Here is a 10,885-nt window from a genome sequence, read left to right as displayed (position 1 = left end):
ACTTAAAATCCTTCTATCTAAGTACATCCAAGAGCATCAGTGGAGCAGTTGCTTGGGACCATACAGTTTCTTGGGGTTCTTTTTAAGCTGTCGAGATGAATTGCTCAGTACATTTAAGCAGGACAGTGTGGACTGCAGATCACTCAGCCCCTGCCCATCTGTATCTGTGCACAGCACGTGCATTCCTGCTTATGGAATGTACTGTATTCGGTTTTACAGAGCAAATATTTTTGTAGCACAAAGGCAATATCTTACAGACTGGGACGAAACTAACAGACAAGAGTAAGCCGAACTGAAGCCTGCAGGGCCAACAGAAAGGAGAAAAAAAAAGAGTCTAATTGCTTCCTAGTGCTTATGGTTGCTCTGCAAGTTAGAAACAATGGTCCCAAGCTTGTGAAAATCAAGCTTTAGATTGGTCCTGTCAGTGTTTTCACTGTCAGTACCAAGGTGTAAGAGCCTTGGATTCAGCTGCTATATAGCCCCCCTCTCAAAAACACTACAAAAATAAATATTGGGCACAATCACAGAAGAGGCTTTTCTGTCTCACGCAGTCCAACAGCCTGTTACCCACGAGGCTGCTGCTCACAGTACACGGCTGCCAGATCAAGGCTCTGTGGACCACATTTGCCTACACACCCCTACCCTCAGAATTCAGTACAAATTCTCTTATCTTGTGGTCTCGCCCTGAACTGAAACAGATTTCACAGAGACTTGCCAGTCTACAGCAACCTACTGATAGCCATTTTCTTATAATAAGGATAATAAAGTGCTCTTGGTTTTAATTAATTACTAGTCAGCAGTGAATTCTAAGGAGAAGGTGCACTTTCTCTTCCTCCTCCCACTATGGCACTTCCCCAGGAGTTAAACATGAGATTCATCCAGATCGATGTCCGTCTCCCCGAGCTCCACGTGTGTGAAGCTGAAGTGAGTGGCCAGCAAGGGGTTCTCCATCCCGTTGTCCTCACTGATGTGAAGGACAGTGTCCCCGTGCTGCAGCAAGCTGGTGGTCTCGAGGCCAGCATAGTCCTCGGTGTCAGAGAGCTGGGTGGGTGGGGTGCTCTGTGCTGCTGTTGGCCGGGACTCCAGGCCCTCCTCTTTTTCCTTCTCCTTCTCAGCAGAGAGTGCCTCGCTCTGCAACTGAGGAGAGCTGGTGGTCAGGCAGAGAGAAAGTGGGAGGGAGGGGGCAAAAAAAGCAAAGGAACATCTATAAAATATTTTCTCGTACAGAAATAGATTTTACCATAAAGGGTCAGGTATTTGCAGATTATAAACCCATTAAAATTATACCCCTGACAATGATATAGTTTTTCTGGTGAATCAAATTTGCAGAAATTATCAGAAAAGTTATCTGATTTCATTCATCAACACTTCCTTATTTCATCTGTTTTAACTTATGGCTTCAAACCGAGAGTAGGTTTAGATTAGATATTAGAAAAAAATTCTCCCCTGTGAGGGTGGTGAGACCTTGGCACAGGTTGCCCAAAGTTGTGGATGCCTCATCCCTGGAAGTGTTCAGGGCCAGGTTTGATGGGGCTTGGGGCAGCTTGGTCTAGTGGAAGGTGTCCCTGCCCATCACAGGGGGCTGGAATGAGATGATCTTCCAATCCAAACCCTTCTGAGATTCATTCTGTGATTCTGAAGATAGAGGTCTTTCTTTTGTTCATGATGAAGGACACAGCCCCAAAAGATATCTGGGCATATAGAAGTGATCTCAATGTCACTGGGGTGTTGAAGGGATGACTAGAATTGTCCCTGCACTGTCCTCAGTGGTGTCCAACAGAGAAAAATGTTAGACAAGCAATTCCTTTTTGCAATGTGATGCTTTTGCTAAAACAGTCCTGAGGCTTTTGAAGGAGTCCTTCCTTAAGGAGGCATCTCTCAGGGAATAACCTGCAAAACCTGTTGAGGAAAGCTTGCACTGGTGAGCAGGTCCAGAAGGACCTGTGATGGAAAAGGAAGATGTAGGAAATATATCTGCAAATTAGGAATAGTTGCACAGATCTAGAAGGGAATGGCTTTCAGAAGCAGGGGGTGGGACAGCCAACAGCCACTCAGGAGAGTTTGCTGCTGTCCCTCTCCTTCCAGCTTTCATTACAGGGCTGTAACCAGGTGACCCGGGTGGAGCAGGGGGGACAGAGCCACACCACAAACCTCTCAGTCACAGTACCTGGCCGGTGGCCTGGCTGTGGAGATCAGCGACAACGATGGCAGGGGAGGAGGTGAGCATGGGCTTGCTGAGGGGCTCCTGCTTGCTGGTCACTGGGGGGCTGCTGTGGCCACAGCCCACCTGCTGGGCCACCAGAGCCAGAGTGTCCCCAGGGCAGGCGGGGGGAGCCTCGGGCGGGGCCTCAGTGAACGTCACCGACCGCTTCTGCTCCGCTGAAGGGAACAGAGCCCAGAGGATCGAGGGTTAACGTTTGGGAAGAAAAACACAACAAGCAAAGACAAGAGATAACCCCTGTTGTTTTTACAATTAAGACAGGATTCACGGTTCATTCCATCTTTATAACCTGTCTAATTGATATCTAATCTGAAAGCCTTTTACCCTGGACTTTTTCTACAGACACAGAAAGAGTCAGGGATCTCCTGAGGTCTGGCCAGCACACCTGTCTTTGCCATGGCTTGGTGAGACAATACCACCCATAAAAACTTGCCATCCCAGAAGAATATACTGAGTTTAATTCCCATGTGAGTTAAGCATTTCTGCCCTCAAGTAAAAAAGGAAAACTGTCATGCAAATATATAGGGGAATTGCCTGAGATTTTGCAGGAAATCTGAGAAAAAAGGTGTAGCTGATAGACCCCCATTCCTGCAGACTAAGTCCAATATCCAGCATTAACAGAAGAGCACAGGGTGAAGACAGCTAGACTAAAAACCTAACAGTAAACCTGATATCCCTGCTCCTGCTCTTAATTACTTGGGGTTAACTTTTATGTTTCAAACATCCCCAGCAGTGCTGTTGCCCCAGAACACTCCTGCTGAGCTGTTAGAAACCCAGAAAGTTCACAAGCGACCTTGGCTCTTCCAGATGTTTCCTCCAAAGCTCACTGCTCACTTCAGATGGTACAGAATACAGCCACCTGCTCTGCTTGGCAGTGCTGACTGCTGGAAATGTACAGCATGGAGTGGCACAGTCCTACATTCATTTCCATGTACAATCCTTAAAGCTCTGAACATCTAAGCTTGTGAATGATGGGACATCCTTCTTTCTACTGCTCTCAAAAGCAGCTTCAAAACTTGCACATCTAGAGGTTTTGGACAAGGCATCCTGACAGAATACCTGCCCCCTAAATTCTCCACAACTCTTGGAGACAAGATAATCGTCCATGTCCATTGTCCATGTCCTCTTTCACCTTGAAAATCACTGGAGAAACCATCAAAGTGTTTTGAGGGGGTGATTTTCTGATAAGGAATCTACTCATTAGGAAAAAGGATAAAACTGCTAGGACTTCACTTTAATATAGGCCACTAACAACCTTCAAGTTAAAGCAACAGCACAGCACTTTCTAGTTTCCATGTGAAGTGCTGGTTCTGGGAGTGCAGCACTGCCCTACCGCAGGGTTTAGGCTTTGGCTGGATGCTCCGCCGCGTGGTGGAGAGTCGCGCTCCGGGACGGCTCCGAGGCTCCGTCTGAGTTTTCTGACGGGACAGCAGTGGCCGGCGAAGCTAAATGTTGGGAGAGAGAGTTAGCTGATGTATGCTCACATACTGCACAGCTGCTCCTCTGAAAGGAGAACGTATCATCATCATCTGTTCCTTTAGATGTCCGTTCACTCAACTTTGAACAGATACATGTTTTAAGGGTTCCGTGGCTCAGACATCTCCTTCATATGAACCTCTGGGGTTTGTGCCTTTTCAGTTTTAACACTGAAAGTAATGCAATGCAGGCTGTGTGACCATCATTTAATAATAATAATTTTTAAAAAAGGCTGCAGAGGACAAGATTGAGGAATTTAAAACAATTTAAACCCCTCCTCTCTTAAGGATTTGTCCAACGTCACAGCTAGAACTTGTGCTCCAGTTCCTGCTGACTTAAGGGACTGTACTCGTATAACACAAATTAGGTAGAAGGGGCGTGTCACATCCACAAAACATGTCCAAACAGTCACATCCACAAATGGTGTCCAAACAGACACAGACAAGAAAAGCCAACCCAAATGAGACAGCATTTCTGTGTTCTCACCTGCCGCAGGCCTCTCTTCCGCCCCAAGGGCTGCTGCAGAAGAAGGTTCTGCTGTCCTGGCTCACTCTGCACACTTGCCACCCTGTTAGATGTTGACAGCATTAGGCCAAGCTCACAAGCACCCTGTATAACTAGGAAGTGTCCTGGCAACTGGGACTAAAATAAATAAATAGGTCGACCAACCACTAATGGCACAGTCACTTCAAAGAGCAGTACTGTCTTTGAAGGATGGGGGGGACGTGTCTGTTAGGTTGTGGCTTCCAGGGCTTAGGAAAGGGTGGGAGGTGGAGTCATGGCATTCAGGACTTGGCCACGCACAGGTAGCATCCAAATATAAATAACTGCAGATTTCAGTTTTCAGTCATTGATTGATGCATCCTATTGAGCAGCACTCACTTCTCTGCATCCTTTGCCACATCAGTGAAGGCAAGAACATCAGCTTCCTAGCTCAAAAGTCTTCTTGTTTGCTTTTCCTTTTTTCAAGGACAATGTTGTAAAAGCTAATTTTTTTTTCCTCCCAAATAGACTCCATGGCCTCATCACAATTTTGTCATCTGGTTTTAATTTCAATTTAAGTCAACAAACAAAAAACAAACACAAAGTGACAAAGGATCCATTCACATAATGGATGCATGAGTTATGTGAACAAGGCCCCACACTCAACACTTGCAGCCTTAAGTCTTTTTGTGGCTAACAAACAAAAAAGACAAGTGAACAAAAATTATATATATATATATATGTATATAAAAAACAACAGCTTTTTGATTTTAAATACATTGGTACAAAATATCCAAAAATCTGCAGTAGAAGAATCTTTAGCAATAAAACATACTTGGCTACAATCTCATTCTGTCATTCAGCTGACCATTTAATCTACTTAATATAAAAATACCACACTCCCCTCATCTTTATTAAAGCACTGTATTCCTGCAAACAGTTAAAAACTGGTCATTTAGCAATCACCAAACACTTTAGCTGAATGAACTGCATCTGAGAGACATATGGCCACAACAGCCACTAACATTTAAAATGGACTTCTTCTAACTCAGGCAGCTGCTTTCTTAGGCCAGACTGGAATCCACTGAGCCACATGTCCTATTTAAGCCACTTCCAGCTCTATCTGGTACGTACTGTCAAGGATTCAGGACTGCAATCCAGTTTGATATTGGCCAGCATTAATCGAAAGGAAAACAACATTCTTTTCTCTAGATGTTTCCCTTGTATCTCCCTGGAATTGCTCAGTACAACCAACAGAGTGAAGGTTTATTGCCTGGCCATACAGGAGTGGAGGAAGAAGACAAACCTAGGGACAGACAGAACACGAGGGATGTCTGTGGAGAGGCTGAAAGAGCTCTGTGTCCTCAGCAGCTCATTCATCGCTTTGGCGAAAGTTATCGATTGTCCTTAGAAGGTCTGGTGGAACAGAACATGAGGGCTTCCTGCTCTGCTTTGGGGCAAAAGCTGGTTACACAACCTGGAAATCCTATTCCTTCCTCCCTTATCATTTAAACTAAGGCCAAGAGTTTTCATTAAACCATATCCAAATGTTTCTACCAGCTCTACTGGGGAGACAGTGGGAAACCTCAAGGACAGAGATATCTTGGGACCCTGAAGCTGTTTCTCTTTTGGTTGTCTGACTAGTAATAGTCCTGGACATACCCTCAGCAATCTCACCACAGCTGCAACTGGCTTGGGGCAAAAAAGAAAAGCTTCTTCAAGCTCAGAGCCGGAAACAACAAGATGTATTTGAGTCCTTTTGTCCCTCAGATGGCTTGTCAGATGAGGTCACCAGTCCCTGGAACATATATCCCAGCTTTTCCAAAGGGTATTGACTTGATTTACATACCAAACATCCTAAGCATTATGCAAACACCCACCTAGGGATAAGCAGAGCCCTCCTTGTTGGTAGGACTGTGTCCTTGACCCAGACAGTAACTGCAGCACATATGACTGGTAAGTCCAGAAGCAACACATCACTCCTTATTAAAGCAAAGAGACTGAACCTTAATTAGTCTTTAGATTTGTGATCCAGACTACCTGAAATTACAGCTTGGAGCTTAATCTTCTCTTTCTAGGATTACATAAGAACTTATTCCTCTGAATTTTCAGAAGTTTTTAGAGTGGTTTCTAGTATGTGAATGAAGTAGAAATTAGATGGACAAGGTCTTGAAAAAAATAGTTTTCTACTATTTTCGACTAGCTTTTGAGAATACTGTTACAATTTCTGATGAAGAAAAGGTAACTCAGTTCTGTGAGTGAGGAGACATAAATGTCTGTAGCAGAAAGACTACAATTATATTCAGTACAAAACACTGTTTACAGTGCTAAAACAAACTCAGTTCACATGTTATGAAAATACTTTGAAAAAGTCATTAGATAAAGGATGTACATGGACTGCATGAAGGCACAGAGGCTATACATGAGGAAAAAAACTATTCCCATGGAGTAACTGTGCACTGAGAACAACCAATAGGTGAGCAAAAGAAAGTCTGGACTTTGTGTCTTCCTGCTGGAGTCTGGGATTTTCAGCTTGGCTTATATCATAAGTGAAGTAAGTGAGCTGGTGGATGTCTCCTTCCAGTACTCAATCACTACACAAATTGGAATAATTTGGGATGATCTTAGGAGCTGAAATTGCAGATACCTATTGCAGGCAAAGGGTGGACCTGGGAGCAGCTGAGTGTCACAGAGCTGCCTGTGCACAGCACAGTCCTGCTATGGCTGCCTTTTTGACTTCTATCCCCAAATTTTGAAGAGGTGAAGGAAATACAGAGAATCATAAAGATCACAAATTTTGGATTAGTTACTGAATTTGCAGCTATAACCTTTCCCATCCTGAGGGTTTGTGAGGGTTTCTTTTCACATGAAAGAGCAGCACTACTGATCTTGTTTCTGTGAAAATGAGTATGGCAGGCTCTGTGCAGTCTGCCCTCCCTCCTTTGCTTTCTCTCCTTGTTTACCAGACCTGACCAGGAATGCTCTGTTTTTCTGGCAGCCCAGGACCCAAACAAGCAACACTGAATCAAATGCCATGTCAGCTGACAGTACGTTTTTCCTCCTGTGGCAATGTGATCGATAAGAATAGTTTTTCTGCAGGACATAAGCCAGATTTAGTTGGAATAACAAGCCACATCCTTTTTCTGCCCAACACAAAGATGCTCTGTCACTCTCTGAGTATCTCTGTCAGGGGTTTATCTGCACAATAATGTTACTCCCGTTATACAGGTCAGAGACAGGTGAGCAAAAGATCTAACACACCCAACTTTGTGGATGCATGTTGCCAGGACTACAAGGAATGACAGCCAGTGCAGTCACAAGTGGGGGCCAAAACAAACTTTGTCAGGTTGGCAAGCATAAGAAGTGATGCTCAGGAATGACAAGAAACCATGCAGCTAAAAGAAAAAAAAAGATAAGAAAGAAGAAAATAAAACAGAGACGAAGGAAGCAAGGAGTTTAAATGTCTGTTAAAAAGATGTACATGCTTGCCACATCGTCATGGTGGAACATACACAGTTTATGTCCCAAGACATATGAATGAGAGGGTGTCCTAGTTAGGACAGCTGAGACCAGTTCATCATGGTATGGGGGTAACCCAAAACTGTGTATTCTATAGCCTTACATGCCATTTCCCAGAAATTGTTAGCAGTAGAGGCCTGTAGATGTTCCTGTCCTCATACCCTTTTATGGAATTCCCCGCTCTGAGGGAAGGACTGAGCATCCTCATACCCTTTTATGGAATTCCCCGCTCTGAGGGAAGGACTGAGCATTCCTGCCTGAACTGGAGAATATATAAACTTGGAGTTTTGGAACCTTTTTACCACTTGTGGGATCCAGAGGAAGACTGCAGCTCATTGCTCTCAACCAGACTGAGACCACCACCCTCAACTGGACTGCAATCACCACTCTTGACCAGACTGCAACAGCTCTCCCACCAGCAGGTTTTTTTTCCCCTCTCCCTTTACTTTGGACTCAGGGGGGGCCCAAGAAACACCACTCTGTTCATGCCCCAGGGTGCTGGGTTATACATTTGGGTTTTGTGGGTTAAAACCAAATTGCTTATCTGTATAATCGTACTTATTGTATTATTTTATTAAATTGTTATTCTGACTTATAATCTCTCTTTTGAGTTGAGTTAATTTCCCCTGCTGGTTAACTTTTAAACCAGCACAGAGGGTAAGTGGACAAAGGCAGCAGAGGATGTGTTAAATATATTGTATTCTCAGACACATCCCAGCCTAGCTAGCTTAGATCTGCTGCTGTGATTGCCCTGGCAATGTGGATTCACTCTGATTTTTTTTTTTTATTAGGCACCATTAAGCCAAGGTAGGCACAAGGACAAACATCACAGGGAAATATGTTTATGCAACAGATTTCCACTAGAGTGGCTTCTCTTTCTTCTTCCTTTCTGATTTGGGAAAATATCATCTTCTGTCAGATTATAACCACAACAGATCACGATGCTGGACACATATGCTCCTCAGCCCTGTACCTCATGCTGTCTGAGCACTTCAGTGCTCTCCCCTTCCTGTCTTCCCTGCTTTTCTACATGGTTGCTATAGAACGAAGGGAAACAGACTTTAGTCTTTTTTGTTTTTGTCACTATTTGTTTAACTTATTTAATACTCCTACCTTCCATAACAGTCTAGTCCCTAGTAAATATGATTTATTTCTTTTTGTCAGTTATGACTAAACATCAGCTTTGAATTCAGAAGGTGATCCTAAACAGTTACTGTTGTGCTCCAGCCGAAATCCAAGTTACATTAAAAAAACCTCAAGCCTGCTTTATTCAAAACTAATGTTCCTGAATGTAAAACCAAATTAATTCTGTCCTATGATTCCCACAGCACAATGAGCTCCCACAACATCTGCCTTATTAATCCCGTCCTTTAGAGAAGGAATCCAATTTGCACATCTAATGACGCAGTTGAAACATCTTTTCCTTCTCACAGAGTTCTAAGCTACCCTTTTCAGACACATCTGCAGTATTTCTGTCTTCATTCCTTCTAAGGCTTTGCAGTGCTGATGCCCCTCCTTCAGACGTTAGTGCCTGCTCCTTGAAACGGGTAATAAACCTCAGCAGAACCGACTCCCAAGTACATCTGCCAACCAGTTTGCCTTAGGAACTCTCTGTACCACAGGGCAGGGTGGAGAATAGTGCCCTGGTCCCTAGAGAAAATTTGTGTGACAGGAATGAGTAGGAACCCATTGTGCAACTGATTATATTTCAAGGTTCAGAATAAATTATTGTGTTTAAACTCATCTGACTTAGTTGTCTCACATTCCTCAACCTCACCACAGTAATTAGGAGTGATTCCCCCTCGACAACAAAATCAAAACATTTCAAAATCGACACTGATGTTACCTGGTATCATCATGGCTTTAACTCAGATACGGACCTTCTCCTTCATCCTCCTCAACTGTAGCAAGTTTTTGGCTCTGCTGAAGGGACAACATGGAAGTTCTCTGACTGAATGATTTCTGTTCTCTTTAGCCCCCTCAAACATGTTCAATGACATGCAGTCCATCTTACTTTATTACAAAACCAGGTAACAATATTCCTGCCTCTGCCAAGAAGCTAATGTCTTTTCCTAACACCACTCCTGCAGCAGCACCAATTAGAGACCGACCTGCCAAAGCAGGGTTCACGCACACAAAGGACACCACGAACCATGGGATGAGCTCAGTGACACCACGGATGATAACCCCTTCATTTGTCACTCAGGGAGAATGAACAAACACGGCAGCCTGTCCCCGCCCCAAAAAGCCACCACCATCATCTAAAGCCAAGCTAACAAACCCAAACCATTCACACAAATGCATCTTGACATATCCAGAGCTTCTGCTGGTGCAGGAATGACATCGTGTGTTACCCCTTGTGTTGCCAATGGAAGGGGCTGTGTTCTCCTGGAAGGAAACAGAGATGCTCTTGGGACTAATGACAGGTCTCCAGCCTCAGGAGCTGAAAGTTGGAGCACAGCAGCAGGACAAGAAGGATGATTAAGATGACTGAGCTGGCTGTTAAAGGTGCAGCCTTCCCTTCTAAGTTCACTCCTGACCCATTTGACACACTGTCCCTTTGTGTTCCCCTGTCCATGAGTAATGGGGAACAGCTAGACTAGAACTCCAGCACTGACAAGGCAATTTTAAATATACCTTAATGGTGTCCACCTGCAAGATTTCTAAGGTGTCATGTGAGAATGGGAAATGCTTTGTAAAAATAATGAGAATTGTTGTGAAGCACCCACAGAGCACTATATTCCACAGGATTTATCATATTAGTTTTATTAGTGAATGGAAAAGAACACGGCTTGATATTGTTATTAAGTCTTTTGTGGTGACAGCATTGTGAGATGAATGGAAAAACAGATGTCTCTGTTTTATATAAGCCTCCAGTCTAATGCTTATAACAGGCTACAGCTAATGCCTCATGCATAATCTTTCTCATGCCTTTCAAGCAATTGCTAAACAAGGGGAAAACCCCGAGGCCAGCCTGCTGCTTTACTCACTACAGCTTTTTCTTTCCCCTTTCCCTTAGCCTCCTCAAAGTTATCGGCAATCAAAGCTGAAAACTGAAGGTGGGTTGCTACACCTTTGACTTGCAGGCCTGAATATTGATGAGCCACAAGAGACAGAGATGGAGAGAGTGACAAAAGGTGAGGGGAAGAGACAGGAGGTTGGAAACAGCCGGTTTCCCAACACACA

At 44.0% G+C, this 10,885-nt stretch overlaps 1 protein-coding gene across 1 annotated transcript in view; it reads right to left on the bottom strand.

The window, feature by feature from the left end:
* Nucleotides 1–419: 419 nt before the first annotated feature.
* The window catches only part of UNC80 (unc-80 homolog, NALCN channel complex subunit), a 117,647-nt gene continuing 107,181 nt past the window's right edge, over nt 420–10,885 (bottom strand). The window contains exons 61-64 of the mRNA XM_018071749.2: nt 4,184–4,265; nt 3,555–3,666; nt 2,168–2,379; nt 420–1,137 (exon numbers count right to left, since the gene is read on the bottom strand). Coding sequence (XP_017927238.1) covers nt 862–1,137; nt 2,168–2,379; nt 3,555–3,666; nt 4,184–4,265 — 682 coding nt within the window. The 3' untranslated portion in view covers nt 420–861. The remainder of the gene's footprint in view (nt 1,138–2,167; nt 2,380–3,554; nt 3,667–4,183; nt 4,266–10,885) is intronic.

The sequence above is a fragment of the Manacus vitellinus genome, unplaced genomic scaffold, assembly GCF_001715985.3.
Source record: "Manacus vitellinus isolate BGI_N305 unplaced genomic scaffold, ASM171598v3 scaffold_20_pilon, whole genome shotgun sequence".
Lineage (NCBI taxonomy): Eukaryota > Metazoa > Chordata > Aves > Passeriformes > Pipridae > Manacus > Manacus vitellinus.
The sequence above is the reverse complement of the archived record's forward strand: the minus strand, read 5'-3'. Positions and strand labels throughout refer to the sequence as shown.